This window comes from Oncorhynchus masou, chromosome 27 (genome assembly GCF_036934945.1).
Source record: "Oncorhynchus masou masou isolate Uvic2021 chromosome 27, UVic_Omas_1.1, whole genome shotgun sequence".
NCBI classification, from domain to species: domain Eukaryota; kingdom Metazoa; phylum Chordata; class Actinopteri; order Salmoniformes; family Salmonidae; genus Oncorhynchus; species Oncorhynchus masou.
The window spans coordinates 62,828,821-62,848,573 of record NC_088238.1 but is presented as its reverse complement, the minus strand read 5'-3'; the positions used below and the strand labels follow the sequence as shown (position 1 = coordinate 62,848,573).

Here is a 19,753-nt window from a genome sequence, read left to right as displayed (position 1 = left end):
GTGAGTGAGTGAGTGAGTGAATGAATGGGCTGGTTGTCCCAGTTCTCCAGGGATCTAATGATTGCCATATGGCCTTAGCTTCCTCTTTTCCACAGACTCTTTAGCCAAACCACACACACACAAACACACACACCCCCTTTCCATTCTTTAGCCAAAACGAGCTCAAAACTTTGCACAGCCATGTCTGACATTACACTAACCTCAAACACACACACACACACACACACACACACACACCTCAGATGTGAATACTTTAATACATTGCATTCTTGCGCTGCAGGGAAGGATAGTTGCCATGCTACAGGTTCCTTACCAATTTTGTGTTTTAACGCTGATCTTAACTTTTAGTTTTTTTGTATAGATACATTTTCCCCCATAATTTCCTAAGAACAAAAACAACTTCTGGACATCAGTGATCACTAACCTCGGGTTTGGATAAAGAATTCTACTTCGACGAGTTGGCGGCTGAGGATGTTCACTCCACAAAATAATTCATTCAAAATGCTATAGAACATATCACACCAAAGAACAGGACGCTGCGGGACAGAATTATAGAACATATCACACCAAAGAACAGGACGCTGCGGGACAGAATTATAGAACATATTAGACCAAAGAACAGGACGCTGCGGGACAGAATTATAGAACATATCAGACGAAAGAACAGCACGCTGCGGGACAGAATTATAGAACATATTAGACCAAAGAACAGAACGCTGTGGGACAGAATTATAGGACATATCAGACCAAAGAACAGAACAGAACTCTGCGGGACAGAATTATAGAACATATCACACCAAAGAACAGGACGCTGCGGGACAGAATTATAGAACATATCAGACCAAAGAACAGAACGCTGCGGGACAGAATTATAGAACATATCACACCAAAGAACAGCACGCTGTGGGACAGAATTATAGAACATATCACACCAAAGAACAGAACAGAACTCTGCGGGACAGAATTATAGGACATATCAGACCAAAGAACAGAACGCTGCGGGACAGAATCATAGAACGTATCAGACCAAAGAACAGAACTCTGCGGGACAGAATTATAGAACATATCAGACCAAAGAACAGAACAGAACTCTGCGGGACAGAATTATAGAACATATCAGACCAAAGAACAGGACGCTGTGGGACAGAATTATAGGACATATCACACCAAAGAACAGGACGCTGCGGGACAGAATTATAGAACATATCAGACCAAAGAACAGCACGCTGCGGGACAGAATTATAGAACATATCACACCAAAGAACAGAACAGAACTCTGCGAGACAGAATTATAGAACATATCACACCAAAGAACAGAACAGAACTCTGCGGGACAGATTTATAGAACATATCAGACCAAAGAACAGAACAGAACTCTGCGGGACAGAATTATAGAACATATCAGACCAAAGAACAGAACAGAACTCTGCGGGACAGAATTATAGAACATATCACACCAAAGAACAGCACGCTGCGGGACAGAATTATAGGACATATCAGACCAAAGAACAGAACTCTGCGGGACAGAATTATAGAACATATCACACCAAAGACCGGGACGCTGTGGGACAGAATTATAGAACCTATCACACCAAAGAACAGAACAGAACTCTGCGGGACAGAATTATAGGACATATCAGACCAAAGAACAGAACTCTGCGGGACAGAATTATAGGACATATCAGACCAAAGAACAGAACAGAACTCTGCGGGACAGAATTATAGAACATATCACACCAAAGAACAGAACAGAACTCTGCGGGACAGAATTATAGGACATATCAGACCAAAGAACAGAACTCTGCGGGACAGAATTATAGGACATATCAGACCAAAGAACAGAACTCTGCGGGACAGAATTATAGAACATATCACACCAAAGAACAGAACAGAACTCTGCGGGACAGAATTATAGGACATATCAGACCAAAGAACAGCACGCTGCGGGACAGAATTATAGGACATATCAGACCAAAGAACAGAACTCTGCGGGACAGAATTATAGGACATATCAGACCAAAGAACAGAACTCTGCGGGACAGAATTATAGAACATATCACACCAAAGAACAGCACGCTGCGGGACAGAATTATAGGACATATCAGACCAAAGAACAGAACTCTGCGGGACAGAATTATAGAACATATCACACCAAAGAACGGGACGCTGTGGGACAGAATTATAGAACATATCACACCAAAGAACAGAACAGAACTCTGCGGGACAGAATTATAGGACATATCAGACCAAAGAACAGAACTCTGCGGGACAGAATTATAGAACATATCAGACCAAAGAACAGAACAGAACTCTGCGGGACAGAATTATAGAACATATCAGACCAAAGAACAGAACTCTGCGGGACAGAATTATAGAACATATCAGACCAAAGAACAGAACAGAACTCTGCGGGACAGAATTATAGAACATATCAGACCAAAGAACAGAACTCTGCGGGACAGAATTATAGGACATATCAGACCAAAGAACAGAACAGAACTCTGCGGGACAGAATTATAGGACATATCACACCAAAGAACAGAACTCTGTGGGACAGAATTATAGAACATATCAGACCAAAGAACAGAACTCTGCGGGACAGAATTATAGGACATATCAGACCAAAGAACAGGACGCTGCGGGACAGAATTATAGAACATATCAGACCAAAGAACAGAACAGAACTCTGCGGGACAGAATTATAGAACATATCACACCAAAGAACAGCACGCTGCGGGACAGAATTATAGGACATATCAGACCAAAGAACAGAACTCTGCGGGACAGAATTATAGAACATATCACACCAAAGAACGGGACGCTGTGGGACAGAATTATAGAACATATCACACCAAAGAACAGAACAGAACTCTGCGGGACAGAATTATAGGACATATCAGACCAAAGAACAGAACTCTGCGGGACAGAATTATAGAACATATCAGACCAAAGAACAGAACAGAACTCTGCGGGACAGAATTATAGAACATATCAGACCAAAGAACAGAACTCTGCGGGACAGAATTATAGAACATATCAGACCAAAGAACAGAACAGAACTCTGCGGGACAGAATTATAGAACATATCAGACCAAAGAACAGAACTCTGCGGGACAGAATTATAGGACATATCAGACCAAAGAACAGAACAGAACTCTGCGGGACAGAATTATAGGACATATCACACCAAAGAACAGAACTCTGTGGGACAGAATTATAGAACATATCAGACCAAAGAACAGAACTCTGCGGGACAGAATTATAGGACATATCAGACCAAAGAACAGGACGCTGCGGGACAGAATTATAGAACATATCAGACCAAAGAACAGAACAGAACTCTGCGGGACAGAATTATAGAACATATCACACCAAAGAACAGCACGCTGCGGGACAGAATTATAGGACATATCAGACCAAAGAACAGAACTCTGCGGGACAGAATTATAGAACATATCACACCAAAGAACGGGACGCTGTGGGACAGAATTATAGAACATATCACACCAAAGAACAGAACAGAACTCTGCGGGACAGAATTATAGGACATATCAGACCAAAGAACAGAACGCTGTGGGACAGAATTATAGAACATATCAGACCAAAGAACAGCACGCTGTGGGACAGAATTATAGAACATATCACACCAAAGAACAGAACTCTGCGGGACAGAATTATAGAACATATCAGACCAAAGAACAGAACAGAACTCTGCGGGACAGAATTATAGAACATATCACACCAAAGAACAGAATAGAACTCTGCGGGACAGAATTATAGAACATATCACACCAAAGAACAGAACTCTGCGGGACAGAATTATAGGACATATCAGACCAAAGAACAGAACTCTGCGGGACAGAATTATAGAACATATCACACCAAAGAACAGGACGCTGTGGGACAGAATTATAGAACATATCACCCCAAAGAATATAACAGAACTCTTTCGGGACAGAATTATAGGACGTGTAAGATATCAACAGGACCTGAAGAACTGTAATATCCTGTCGTGGCTGAACAAAGACATGGATGACATAGATCTATGCATCGGCAAGACCGAACGGCAGCTCGGGGTAAGGTAAGGGAAAGACATGGAGAACATAGATCTATGCATCGGCAAGACCGAACGGCAGCTCGGGGTAAGGTAAGGAAAAGACATGGATGACATAGATCTATGCATCGGCAAGACCGAACGGCAGCTCGGGGTAAGGTAAGGAAAAAGGAAAGAAATGGTAAGTGGGAAGTGTGTGAGTCTCTTTTACACCAAGACAGCACTCAACGAGCTATATAGGGCCATAGGCAAACAAGAAAATGCACATCGAGATGGCGCTCCTAGTTTGCTGGCGGGTTTTAATTCAAGGAAACTTAAATCCGTTTTTACCTCATTTCTACCAGCATGCCACTTGTGTAACTGTAGGACCTAGATCATCTTAACTCCTCACACAGAGACACAAACAGGAAGTACCAGCGACGCGTTTAATACAGAAGTGGTCCAATGAAGCTACGTTACGGTAAGTTACCAATGCACCAACAGGACCCTGAACAGCTTCTACCCCCCCCCCCAGCCATAGGACTGTTTTAAGTACTTTAACTGACTTGCCTAGTTAAAAAAATGTTTGTTTTTTAAATGATGTGGAAACAATGTTGATTCAAACAATTTTTCCCTACACAGATTATGCGATTGGCCTATTTGACTATTCGACACTGACACAACGCTGCAAAATGGCAGCTATGCTAACCGTAACTAGTTGTGATCTGCATGTCCACAGTGAGAAGTCAACAAGCCTTTAGCCCTACAAGTGTCACTCAGAACACCTACTACGTGACTAGTCTGCTCTCAAACAGCAGCCAATCGGTTCCTCGGTTCCCTCACGACGTCACGGAGGGCCCCTCGTTGAAACTGACCGCGACCTGAAGATGATAGAGGAGCTTGAGGCGAGGAGGACAACGTCCCGAAAAACAAGGACAAGGAATCTCCTCCAATAAAAATGTTGAATTCGCTCACATTACTCCTGGAAAAAGTGTTCTTCCTCACTCACCTCAATGCCTTCAGGCCCAGTTTGTTGTTTTCAGACACAGACAGAGCGAGGGAGAAGAAGAGAGTTACACATCACTGCGAGAATGAGGGGTGGAGAGAGAGAGTCCCGGATACCTCCGCCGGGGCCGCACTCCCAGAGTCCATATACCAACGGGGCGACTTGCTAGAAGTGCCCCGGACTTTATTCACTCATTTTGGCATCTATTTAGGAGACAACCGGGTGGCCCATCTGATTCCGGATATTTTGCCACTCTTTACAACGGACAAGCGTTCAATCCAGGTGATGGTAACAAACACACGCTTAGTTCTCGGAGTTTTATCCAAGAGCGCCAGCATTCGGGTGGATACTGTTGAGGACTTTGCGTATGGAGCATCAATTCTACTGAACGCTATGGACACTACCGTGCAGAAACGACCGTTTGATGGCGAAGAGATCGCGAGTAGAGCGGAGAAACTTGTTGGGAAGATACCGTACAGCTTGCTTTGGAATAACTGTGAACATTTCGTTACTTATTGCCGGTATGGCATTGCAATCAGCATTCAGACTGACAAGGTAACATATTGATATTGGCCTAGACGAGGCTATTTCTTGTTTTTTTACGCACGGACATATTGAAGAGGCTATCTCTCTGAAAGCTATATATTCCAATGTTAAACTAGCTGCAAAATGATAACGGAGTTTTCCTAAATAGTCCCACCGCGCTGGTCACAGACGTCAATTCAACTTCTATTCTACGTTGGTTTAACGTAACATCATTGAAATTACGTGTAAACAACGCTGATTCAACCAGTGTGTGCCCAGTGGGACATTTAAAAGATGCCTAAAGTGTTGATTACCTATTTGGTGCGCGTCCTGTGTACGCGATTGGTACTGTTGCGCGCTGGTGAGTTTTCACAGAGCGACGCTGCAGGACTCTGTAACAAGCAGAATTAAAACATTAAAATATTAATTTATAGATGAATTGAATGCTGTGAACTAGTAATTGCTGGTTTAGGTGATAGGCCTATCTGCCTTGATTAAAAAAATTAGTTTACTTAGAATTTGATTAATCTCAAGCCAAATAGGTTAAACGTGGTCATTAGCCTATTTTACTCAGTGAGCAATGCTAAATGATGCGCGTCAATATGGACCAATAGGTTTATAGAGCAGACAATGGTCCTTCCCAAATGGGACCCTATTATCTAAACTGTTTGGGGAAAAAAGGGTTCCAAAAAGGTTCTTTGGGCTGTCCCCATAGGAGCACCGTTTTGGGTTCCAAATAGAACTCTTTTGTAGAAACCTCTTTCGGAAAGGGTTCTATGTGGAACCTCGAAAGGTTCTACCTAGAACCAAAAGGGGTTATTCAAAGGGTTATCCTATGGAGACAGCCAAATAGCCATTTTAGGTTCTAGATTGCACCTTTTTTTTCTAACAGTGTAGACAGGGCTATTATGGTGCACACATTTTGGTCAGAGTCTGAAGTAGGGCCCCGCTCTGGTCTAATGTAGGGCCCTGCTTTGGTCTAATGTAGGGCCCTGCTCTGGTCTAATGTAGGGCCCTGCTTTGGTCTAATGTAGGGCCCTGCTCTGGTCTAATGTAGGGCCCTGCTTTGGTCTAATGTAGGGCCCTGCTCTGGTCTAAATTAGGGCCCTGCTCTGGTCTAATGTAGGGCCCTGCTCTGGTCTAATGTAGGGCCCTGCTCTGGTCTAAATTAGGGCCCTGCTCTGGTCTACTGTAGGGCCCTGCTCTGGTCTACTGTAGGGCCCCGCTCTGGTCTAATGTAGGGCCCTGCTCTGGTCTACTGTAGGGCCCCGCTCTGGTCTACTGTAGGGCTCTGCTCTGGTCTACTGTAGGGCCCTGCTCTGGTCTAAATTAGGGCCCTGCTCTGGTCTACTGTAGGGCCCTGCTGTGGTCTACTGTAGGGCCCTGCTGTGGTCTACTGTAGGGCCCTGCTCTGGTCTACTGTAGGGCCCTGCTCTGGTCTACTGTAGGGCCCTGCTCTGGTCTACTGTAGGGACCTGCTCTGGTCTAATGTAGGGCCCTGCTCTGGTCTAAATTAGGGCCCTGCTCTGGTCTAATGTAGGGCCCTGCTCTGGTCTACTGTAGGGCCCTGCTCTGGTCTAATGTAGGGCCCCGCTCTGGTCTACTGTATTGCCCCGCTCTGGGCTACTGCAGGGCTCTGCTCTGGTCTACTGTAGGGCCCTGCTCTGGTCTACTGTAGGGCCCCGCTCTGGTCTACTGTAGGGCCCCGCTCTGGTCTACTGTAGGGCCCTGCTCTGGTCTAAATTAGGGCCCTGCTTTGGTCTACTGTAGGGCCCTGCTGTGGTCTACTGTAGGGCCCTGCTCTGGTCTACTGTGTGGCCCTGCTCTGGTCTACTGTAGGGCCGTGCTCTGGTCTACTGTAGAGCCCTGCTCTGGTCTAATGTAGGGCCCCGCTCTGGTCTAAATTAGGGCCCTGCTCTGGTCTACTGTAGGGCCCTGCTCTGGTCTAATGTAGGGCCCCGCTCTGGTCTAAATTAGTGTCCTGCTCTGGTCTAATGTAGGGCCCTACTCTGGTCTAAATTAGTGTCCTGTTCTTGTCTAATGTAGGGCCCCGCTCTTGTCTACTGTAGGGTCCCGCTTTGGTCTACTGTAGGGCCCTGCTGTGGTCTACTGTAGGGCCCTGCTCTGGTCTACTGTGTGGCCCTGCTCTGGTCTACTGTAGGGCCGTGCTCTGGTCTACTGTAGAGCCCTGCTCTGGTCTAATGTAGGGCCCCGCTCTGGTCTAAATTAGGGCCCTGCTCTGGTCTACTGTAGGGCCCTGCTCTGGTCTAATGTAGGGCCCCGCTCTGGTCTAAATTAGTGTCCTGCTCTGGTCTAATGTAGGGCACTGCTCTGGTCTAATGTAGGGCACTGCTCTGGTCTAATGTAGGGCACTGCTCTGGTCTAATGTAGGGCCCCGCTCTGGTCTAAATTAGTGTCCTGCTCTGGTCTAATGTAGGGCCCTACTCTGGTCTAATGTAGGGCCCCGCTCTGGTCTAAATTAGGGCCCTGCTCTGGTCTACTGTAGGGCCCTGCTCTGGTCTAATGTAGGGCCCCGCTCTGGTCTAAATTAGGGCCCTGCTCTGGTCTACTGTAGGGCCCTGCTCTGGTCTAATGTAGGGCCCCGCTCTGGTCTACTGTAGGGCCCTGCTCTGGTCTACTGTAGGGCCCTGCTCTGGTCTAATGTAGGGCCCCGCTCTGGTCTACTGTAGGGTCCTGCTCTGGTCTACTGTAGGGCCCTGCTCTGGTCTAATGTAGGGCCCCGCTCTGGTCTACTGTAGGGCCCTGCTCTGGTCTACTGTAGGGCCCTACTCTGGTCTAATGTAGGGCCCCGCTCTGGTCTAAATTAGGGCCCTGCTCTGGTCTACTGTAGGGCCCTGCTCTGGTCTAATGTAGGGCCCCGCTCTGGTCTAAATTAGGGCCCTGCTCTGGTCTACTGTAGGGCCCTGCTCTGGTCTAATGTAGGGCCCCGCTCTGGTCTACTGTAGGGCCCTGCTCTGGTCTACTGTAGGGCCCTGCTCTGGTCTAATGTAGGGCCCCGCTCTGGTCTAAATTAGGGCCCCGCTCTGGTCTAAATTAGGGCCCTGCTCTGGTCTACTGTAGGGCCCTGCTCTGGTCTAATGTAGGGCCCCGCTCTGGTCTACTGTAGGGCCCTGCTCTGGTCTACTGTAGGGCCCTGCTCTGGTCTAATGTAGGGCCCTACTCTGGTCTAAATTAGTGTCCTGTTCTTGTCTAATGTAGGGCCCCGCTCTTGTCTACTGTAGGGTACCGCTCTGGTCTGATGTAGGGCCCCGCTCTGGTCTAGTAGGGCCCCGCTCTGGTCTAAATTAGTGTCCTGCTCTGGTCTAATGTAGGGCACTGCTCTGGTCTAATGTAGGGCACTGCTCTGGTCTAATGTAGGGCACTGCTCTGGTCTAAAGTAGGGCACTGCTCTGGTCTAATGTAGTGCACTGCTCTGGTCTAAAGTAGGGCCCCGCTCTGGTGTAAATTAGTGTCCTGCTCTGGTCTAATGTAGGGCACTGCTCTGGTCTAATGTAGGGCACTGCTCTGGTCTAATGTAGGGCACTGCTCTGGTCTAATGTAGGGCACAGCTCTGGTCTAAAGTAGGGCACTGCTCTGATCTAAAGTAGGGCCCTGCTCTGGTCTACTATAGGGCCCTGCTCTGGTCTATTGTCGGGCTCTGGTCTAATGTAGGTCACTGCTCTGGTCTACTGTAGTGCCCTGCTCTGGTCTAAAGTTGTGCCCCAAGGTGATTAGGGTGCCATTTTTTCACGCAGACAATGATTTGGCCGTGTAAGCTGGGGGGCAAAACAGGATCAAACTCCTCCTTGCCCCAAAAATAGGCCGACATGTAAATTAGGACCAGACGTAGAGAACTATGGCAAGACAATGTATCATCGCAGTATTTAAAATAGGCAATTTGCGCTACTTTGGCTGACAAGGCTTCGGAGTCTACGGGTCTGGTGAGAGCCTGAGTTTGTTTTAAAGGAGCCTGAGTTTGTTTTAAAGGAGCCCATTCCAATTTTAATGTCCCTGTCTGTTGCTTTTAACAGTTGTTCATGGAACACAAGGCAGAAAGAAGTCCTTTTGAAAAGAGCTTTCATTTCTTCATTTCATTTCTTTAACTGTTCTAGAGAAGTGGGTTCTGTTCCATTGGCTCTACTATAAGAGTGAATTGAGGTTTGGACCTTTGTGAAATTAGTTTGGTATTTGAACTTCAATATTTATTTTACTAGGCAAGTCAGTTAAGATCCAATTGTGATTTACAATGACTGCCTATCCCAGCCAAACCCTGATGATCCTGGGCCAATTGTTCACTGCACTATGGGACTCCCAATCATGGCTGGCTGTGATACAGTCTGGAATTGAACCAGGGTTTGTAGTGACGCCTCTAGCACTGAGATGCATTGCCTTATACCTCTGCGCCACTTGGGAGACCCTGTCAAATGATTTGAGATAGCTATCAACCAATAGCTACCTCAGGTTCTTCACGAAGGAAAACAATGTGTACATAATTACATGGCAACTGTGAAGACAGCCTTGGACAGTCAACAAAGTGCATGATCACAATATTCAAATCTAATGTCCGCTGTCTATTATTCCTTACACAGAGAGACATGCTGCACACCCTTTGGTTTTCTCATGAAATTATTTCAACGTGTTTTGAAAAATATATATATATATTTATTACAAATAACTTACAATTCAATAGCTCCTTGATCACATGACCTAGGCACCTGAAACTAACTTTTGTATTGTTCACGGGGTAGGGACCATAGAAATAGAATGAATAGAAATGATCTCTCCATTCAAGTCAATGATGGTATAATGAGTGGACTGGCAGCCATTTTGAGTGTACCCACAGTGTTCTCCATCATTGGGAAATAGAAAAAATATTGAACTACCCAGACTCTCTGCCTAGAGCTGACAGTCCAACCAACCTGAGAAACCGGGCAAGAAGGACCTTGGTCAGGTAGGTGACCAAGAACCCAATGACCACTCTGACAGAACTACAGCGTTCTTTGGCTGAGATGGGAGAAGCTGCCAGAAGGACAGAAGTCTCTACAGCACTTCACCAATCTGGGCTTCATGGGAGAGTGGCCAGACAGAAGCCTCTTCTGAGAACAAGGCACATGACAGACGCCTGGAGTTTGCAAAAAGGCACGTGAAAGACTCTGAGACCCCAAGGCAAAAGAGTCCAACAGTGTGCAAAGCTGTCGTCAAGGCAAAGGGTGGCTACTTTGAAGAATCTCAAATGTAAAATATATTTTGATTTGTTTAAAACTTTTTTGTTACTACATGATTCCATATGTGTTATTTCATAGTTTTGATGTCTTCTTTACAATGTAGAAAATAGTAAAAATAAAGAATAACCCTTGAATGAGTAGGTGTGTCCAAACTTTTAACTAGTACTGTATATACAGTATTTATTTATATAAAAAAATTATCGTTTTTATAAGAAAACTAAAGGTGTGCAACATGCCTCTCTATGTAAGGAATAATGGACAGCTGAAATGCAGTTGCTCAGTCACATGGTTGGAGAGCTATTTAAATATGAATATTGTGATCATGCACTTTGTTGACGGTCCCTAAATAGTTCCATTGGTGGTGGACCAGGCTGCCTACATCGTTTTTTCATTTTATTATTTATTTAACTAGGCAAGTCAGTTCAGAACCACTTATTATTCACAATGACGGCCTACCGAAAGGCTTCCTGCGGGGACCGGAGGCTGGGATAAAAAACATAGAGAATAATTTAAAACGCACATTAAAAATACACATCATGACAAGAGAGACAACACAACTACATAAAGAGAGACCTAAGACAACAGCATGGTAGCAACACAACATCACAAGAACATGGTAGCAACACAACATGGTAGCAACACAACATAACAAGAATATGGTAGCAACACAACATGGTAGCAACACAACATGGTAGCAACACAACATGGTAGCAACACAACATAACAAGAATATGGTAGCAACACAACATGGTAGCAACACAACATAACAAGAATATGGTAGCAACACAACATGGTAGCAACACAACATGGTAGCAACACAACATAACAAGAATATGGTAGCAACACAACATGGTAGCAACACAACATGGTAGCAACACAACATGGTAGCAACACAACATGGTAGTAACACAACATCACAAGAACATGGTAGCAACACAAAACATGATACAAACATTATTGGGCACAGGCAACAGCACAAAGGGCAAGAAGTTAGAGACAACAATACATCACGAGAAGCAGCCACAACTGTCAGTAAGAGTGTCCATGATTGAGTCTTTGAATGAAGAGATGGAGATAAAACTGTCCAGTTTGAGTGTTTGTTGCAGCTCGTTCCAGTCGCTAGCTGCAGAGAACTGAAAAGATGAGCGACCCAGGGCTGTGTGTTCTTTGGGGACCTTTAACAGAATGGGACTGGTAGAACGGGTGTTGAATGTGGAGGATGAGGGAGTGACCCAGGGACCTTTAACAGAATGGGACTGGCAGAACGGGTGTTGTATGTGGAGGATGAGGGAGCGACCCAGGGATGTGTGCGCTTTGGGGACCTTTAACAGAATGGGACTGGCAGAATGGGTGTTGTATGTGGAGGATGAGGAGCGACCCAGGGATGTGTGCGCTTTGGGGACCTTTAACAGAATGGGACTGGCAGAACGGGTGTTGTATGTGGAGGATGAGGGAGAGACCCAGGGATGTGTGTGCTTTGGGGACCTTTAACAGAATGGGACTGGCAGAACGGGTGTTGTATGTGGAGGATGAGGAGCGACCCAGGGATGTGTGTGCTTTGGGGACCTTTAACAGAATGGGACTGGCAGAACGGGTGTTGTATGTGGAGGATGAGGGAGAGACCCAGGGACCTTTAACAGAATGGGACTGGCAGAACGGGTGTTGTATGTGGAGGATGAGGGAGAGACCCAGGGATGTGTGCTAACGTCTGCAGTGTAGATTTCAGGGTTAGCTAACGTTAAAACATTGCCTACATGTTGCCATGTGATTATGAAACGCAGGTTGGAATCTAAAAAATAAGATATCTACAATGTTATAGGCATTTTTTCCTACATAAAGAGCCTAACCCGAGCAATGTAGGTCTCCTGAGTGGCACAGTGGTCTAAGACACTGCATCTCGGTGTAAGAGGTGCCCCTGCAGTACCTGATTGAAATCCAGGCTGCGTCAGGTCTGGCTGTGCTTGGGGAGTCCCATAGGGTGGTGCGTAATTGGACCGGGTTTGGATGGCGTAGGCTGTCGTTCTAAATAATAATTTGTCCTTTAAACGACTTGCCTACTTAAATCCCAAACTACACCTATTCCTAATGTAGTGAACTACTTTAGACCAGGGCCCAATGGAGCTGGCAAGAGAACAACCCGATCTGAGGCCAACACTCAGTTTGTTTATTCCTCATACGGACATGATGTACACAGGGCAATGAAAAGCTTACTTGCAGGTCAACAACAACAACAAATGAATACAAGAGTAATAATAAGTAAATAAACTAGGATACAAATGTAGCACAGAATTTAATAGAAGGCACAGAAAGGAGTTGAAGATAATTTTAACCAACACTTTTCAGAATTCATCGTCTATTCCACATTGGTTAATGATGTGGAAAAACAATGTTACTTCACTGGCTCACTGGTAGTGGGACATCTGTCTCGTTAGAGAGAGAGAGAGAGAGAGAGACACAGAGAGAGAGACACACACAGAGAGAGAGACGCACACAGAGAGAGAGACACACACAGAGAGAGAGACACACACAGAGAGAGAGACACACACAGAGAGAGACACACACAGAGAGAGACACACAGAGAGAGAGAGACACACACAGAGAGAGAGAGAGACACACACACAGAGAGAGAGACACACACAGAGAGAGAGAGAGACACAGAGAGAGAGAGAGACACACAGAGAGACACAGAGAGAGAGAGACACACACACACACACACACACACACACACAGAGAGAGACACACACACACACACACAGAGAGAGACACACACACACACACAGAGAGAGAGACACACACACACACACACACACACACACACACACACACACACACACACACACACACACACACACACACACACACACACACACACACACAGAGAGAGAGACACACACACACACACACAGAGAGAGAGACACACACACACACACACACACACACACACACAGAGAGAGACACACCCACACACACACACAGAGAGAACAACGAACCCATTGAATCCTTTTCAACACATCAAATCACGACAGTATTAGCGGAGGTGATTTCAGAGTTGAGGCCTGGCGGCAGCGTGGCTGAGAGGAGCTAAGGTTTTCTCCACCTTCATAGACTAACCATGATCGCCCCCCAAAATGGTTTGGATTGGATGGAAACTTATTCAATGACTTTAGACGTAAAATATTGGAGTGTAACTTATACAGACCGGCTACCGCAGAGCAGAAGCAGAGACAGAATAACATACTGTAGCACTTAATACTTCAGATCCAGTGAGAGACTAAGACATACTTGAAGATGTCCTCATAACCACAGAAATGTGCTTTTGTCTTAAAGTAAAGTTTTATCTTGGCCAAAGGACCAAGAGTCAAATTAAACTGTACTTTAACTGATACTGACCCAATGTACAAAGATAGTCTTCATTTTTTTATTTGGTTTAACTAGTTATGAACAAATTCTTATTTACAATGACTCCCAGCCAAACCCTAACGGCGCTGGGCCAATTGTCAGCCTGCCCTATGGGACTCCCAATCACGGCTGGTTCTGACACAGCCTGAAATCGAACCAGGGACTGTAGTGATGCCTCTACCACTAAGATGCAGTGCCTTAGACCTCTGTGCCACTCGGGAGACCTTGTCTACAACAGGACACAACGTTTAACACTGATGATATTCTCCTCTCTGTAAGCCGGTGTTGAGGACACCACTATAATATAAACCATGAGGTGTCCTCATCTATCACTATAATATAAACCATGAGGTGTCCTCATCTACCACTATAATATAAACCATGAGGTGTCCTCATCTCTCTACCACTATAATATAAACCATGAGGTGTCCTCATCTACCACTATAATATAAACCATGAGGTGTCCTCATCTACCACTATAATATAAACCATGAGGTGTCCTCATCTCTCACTATAATATAAACCATGAGGTGTCCTCATCTCTCACTATAATATAAACCATGAGGTGTCCTCATCTCTCTACCACTATAATATAAACCATGAGGTGTCCTCATCTCTCACTATAATATAAACCACAAGGTGTCCTCATCTATCACTATAATATAAACCATGAGGTGTCCTCATCTACCACTATAATATAAACCATGAGGTGTCCTCATCTCTCTACCACTATAATATAAACCATGAGGTGTCCTCATCTCTCACTATAATATAAACCATGAGGTGTCCTCATCTACCACTATAATATAAACCATGAGGTGTCCTCATCTACCACTATAATATAAACCATGAGGTGTCCTCATCTACCACTATAATATAAACCATGAGGTGTCCTCATCTCTCTACCACTATAATATAAACCATGAGGTGTCCTCATCTATCACTATAATATAAACCATGAGGTGTCCTCATCTATCACTATAATATAAACCATGAGGTGTCCTCATCTATCACTATAATATAAACCATGAGGTGTCCTCATCTCTCACTATAATATAAACCATGAGGTGTCCTCATCTACCACTATAATATAAACCACAAGGTGTCCTCATCTCTCACTATAATATAAACCATGAGGTGTCCTCATCTCTCTACCACTATAATATAAACCATGAGGTGTCCTCATCTCTCACTATAATATAAACCATGAGGTGTCCTCATCTCTCTACCACTATAATATAAACCACGAGGTGTCCTCATCTATCACTATAATATAAACCACAAGGTGTCCTCATCTACCACTATAATATAAACCATGAGGTGTCCTCATCTATCACTATAATATAAACCATGAGGTGTCCTCATCTATCACTATAATATAAACCATGAGGTGTCCTCATCTCTCTACCACTATAATATAAACCACAAGGTGTCCTCATCTATCACTATAATATAAACCACGAGGTGTCCTCATCTATCACTATAATATAAACCATGAGGTGTCCTCATCTATCACTATAATATAAACCATGAGGTGTCCTCATCTCTCACTATAATATAAACCATGAGGTGTCCTCATCTACCACTATAATATAAACCATGAGGTGTCCTCATCTACCACTATAATATAAACCATGAGGTGTCCTCATCTACCACTATAATATAAACCATGAGGTGTCCTCATCTCTCTACCACTATAATATAAACCATGAGGTATCCTCATCTCTCTACCACTATAATATAAACCATGAGGTGTCCTCATCTACCACTATAATATAAACCATGAGGTGTCCTCATCTATCACTATAATATAAACCATGAGGTGTCCTCATCTCTCACTATAATATAAACCATGAGGTGTCCTCATCTACCACTATAATATAAACCACAAGGTGTCCTCATCTCTCACTATAATATAAACCATGAGGTGTCCTCATCTCTCTACCACTATAATATAAACCATGAGGTGTCCTCATCTCTCTACCACTATAATATAAACCATGAGGTGTCCTCATCTATCACTATAATATAAACCATGAGGTGTCCTCATCTCTCACTATAATATAAACCATGAGGTGTCCTCATCTACCACTATAATATAAACCATGAGGTGTCCTCATCTACCACTATAATATAAACCATGAGGTGTCCTCATCTACCACTATAATATAAACCATGAGGTGTCCTCATCTATCACTATAATATAAACCATGAGGTGTCCTCATCTACCACTATAATATAAACCATGAGGTGTCCTCATCTCTCACTATAATATAAACCACAAGGTGTCCTCATCTATCAATATAATATAAACCATGAGGTGTCCTCATCTCTCACTATAATATAAACCATGAGGTGTCCTCATTTATCACTATAATATAAACCATGAGGTGTCCTCATCTACCACTATAATATAAACCATGAGGTGTCCTCATCTCTCACTATAATATAAACCATGAGGTGTCCTCATCTATCACTATAATATAAACCATGAGGTGTCCTCATCTCTCTACCACTATAATATAAACCATGAGGTGTCCTCATCTCTCACTATAATATAAACCATGAGGTGTCCTCATCTCTCTACCACTATAATATAAACCATGAGGTGTCCTCATCTATCAATATAATATAAACCATGAGGTGTCCTCATCTCTCACTATAATATAAACCATGAGGTGTCCTCATCTCTCTACCACTATAATATAAACCATGAGGTGTCCTCATCTACCACTATAATATAAACCATGAGGTGTCCTCATCTCTCTACCACTATAATATAAACCATGAGGTGTCCTCATCTACCACTATAATATAAACCATGAGGTGTCCTCATCTCTCTACCACTATAATATAAACCATGAGGTGTCCTCATCTATCACTATAATTTAAACCATGAGGTGTCCTCATCTCTCTACCACTATAATATAAACCATGAGGTGTCCTCATCTACCACTATAATATAAACCATGAGGTGTCCTCATCTCTCTACCACTATAATATAAACCATGAGGTGTCCTCATCTACCACTATAATATAAACCATGAGGTGTCCTCATCTACCACTATAATATAAACCATGAGGTGTCCTCATCTACCACTATAATATAAACCATGAGGTGTCCTCATCTATCACTATAATATAAACCATTAGGTGTCCTCATCTCTCTACCACTATAATATAAACCATGAGGTGTCCTCATCTCTCTACCACTATAATATAAACCATGAGGTGTCCTCATCTACCACTATAATATAAACCATGAGGTGTCCTCATCTCTCTACCACTATAATATAAACCATGAGGTGTCCTCATCTCTCTACCACTATAATATAAACCATGAGGTGTCCTCATCTACCACTATAATATAAACCATGAGGTGTCCTCATCTACCACTATAATATAAACCATGAGGTGTCCTCATCTATCACTATAATATAAACCATGAGGTGTCCTCATCTATCACTATAATATAAACCATGAGGTGTCCTCATCTATCACTATAATATAAACCATGAGGTGTCCTCATCTCTCTACCACTATAATATAAACCATGAGGTGTCCTCATCTATCACTATAATATAAACCATGAGGTGTCCTCATCTCTCTACCACTATAATATAAACGATGAGGTGTCCTCATCTCTCACTATAATATAAACCATGAGGTGTCCTCATCTCTCTACCACTATAATATAAACCATGAGGTGTCCTCATCTATCACTATAATATAAACCATGAGGTGTCCTCATCTCTCTATCACTATAATATAAACCATGAGGTGTCCTCATCTATCACTATAATATAAACCATGAGGTGTCCTCATCTCTCTACCACTATAATATAAACCATGAGGTGTCCTCATCTATCACTATAATATAAACCATGAGGTGTCCTCATCTCTCTATCACTATAATATAAACCATGAGGTGTCCTCATCTACCACTATAATATAAACCATGAGGTGTCCTCATCTACAACTATAATATAAACCATGAGGTGTCCTCATCTATCACTATAATATCAACCATGAGGTGTCCTCATCTACAACTATAATATAAACCATGAGGTGTCCTCATCTATCACTATAATATAAACCATGAGGTGTCCTCATCTACTACTATAATATAAACCATGAGGTGTCCTCATCTCTCACTATAATATAAACCACAAGGTGTCCTCATCTATCAATATAATATAAACCATGAGGTGTCCTCATCTCTCACTATAATATAAACCATGAGGTGTCCTCATTTATCACTATAATATAAACCATGAGGTGTCCTCATCTACCACTATAATATAAACCATGAGGTGTCCTCATCTCTCACTATAATATAAACCATGAGGTGTCCTCATCTATCACTATAATATAAACCATGAGGTGTCCTCATCTCTCTACCACTATAATATAAACCATGAGGTGTCCTCATCTCTCACTATAATATAAACCATGAGGTGTCCTCATCTCTCTACCACTATAATATAAACCATGAGGTGTCCTCATCTATCAATATAATATAAACCATGAGGTGTCCTCATCTCTCACTATAATATAAACCATGAGGTGTCCTCATCTCTCTACCACTATAATATAAACCATGAGGTGTCCTCATCTACCACTATAATATAAACCATGAGGTGTCCTCATCTCTCTACCACTATAATATAAACCATGAGGTGTCCTCATCTACCACTATAATATAAACCATCAGGTGTCCTCATCTCTCTACCACTATAATATAAACCATGAGGTGTCCTCATCTACCACTATAATATAAACCATGAGGTGTCCTCATCTACCACTATAATATAAACCATGAGGTGTCCTCATCTACCACTATAATATAAACCATGAGGTGTCCTCATCTATCACTATAATATAAACCATTAGGTGTCCTCATCTCTCTACCACTATAATATAAACCATGAGGTGTCCTCATCTCTCTACCACTATAATATAAACCATGAGGTGTCCTCATCTACCACTATAATATAAACCATGAGGTGTCCTCATCTCTCTACCACTATAATATAAACCATGAGGTGTCCTCATCTCTCTACCACTATAATATAAACCATGAAGTGTCCTCATCTACCACTATAATATAAACCATGAGGTGTCCTCATCTACCACTATAATATAAACCATGAGGTGTCCTCATCTATCACTATAATATAATCCATGAGGTGTCCTCATCTCTCTATCACTATAATATAAACCATGAGGTGTCCTCATCTATCACTATAATATAAACCATGAGGTGTCCTCATCTCTCTACCACTATAATATAAACCATGAGGTGTCCTCATCTATCACTATAATATAAACCATGAGGTGTCCTCATCTCTCTACCACTATAATATAAACGATGAGGTGTCCTCATCTCTCACTATAATATAAACCATGAGGTGTCCTCATCTCTCTACCACTATAATATAAACCATGAGGTGTCCTCATCTATCACTATAATATAAACCATGAGGTGTCCTCATCTCTCTATCACTATAATATAAACCATGAGGTGTCCTCATCTATCACTATAATATAAACCATGAGGTGTCC

At 43.3% G+C, this 19,753-nt stretch overlaps 1 protein-coding gene across 1 annotated transcript in view; it reads left to right on the top strand.

Moving 5' to 3' along the window:
* Positions 1–4,898: 4,898 nt before the first annotated feature.
* LOC135515396 (lecithin retinol acyltransferase-like) overlaps positions 4,899–19,753 on the top strand; it is a 31,617-nt gene continuing 16,762 nt past the window's right edge. The window contains exon 1 of the mRNA XM_064939070.1: positions 4,899–5,594. Coding sequence (XP_064795142.1) covers positions 4,992–5,594 — 603 coding nt within the window. The 5' untranslated portion in view covers positions 4,899–4,991. The remainder of the gene's footprint in view (positions 5,595–19,753) is intronic.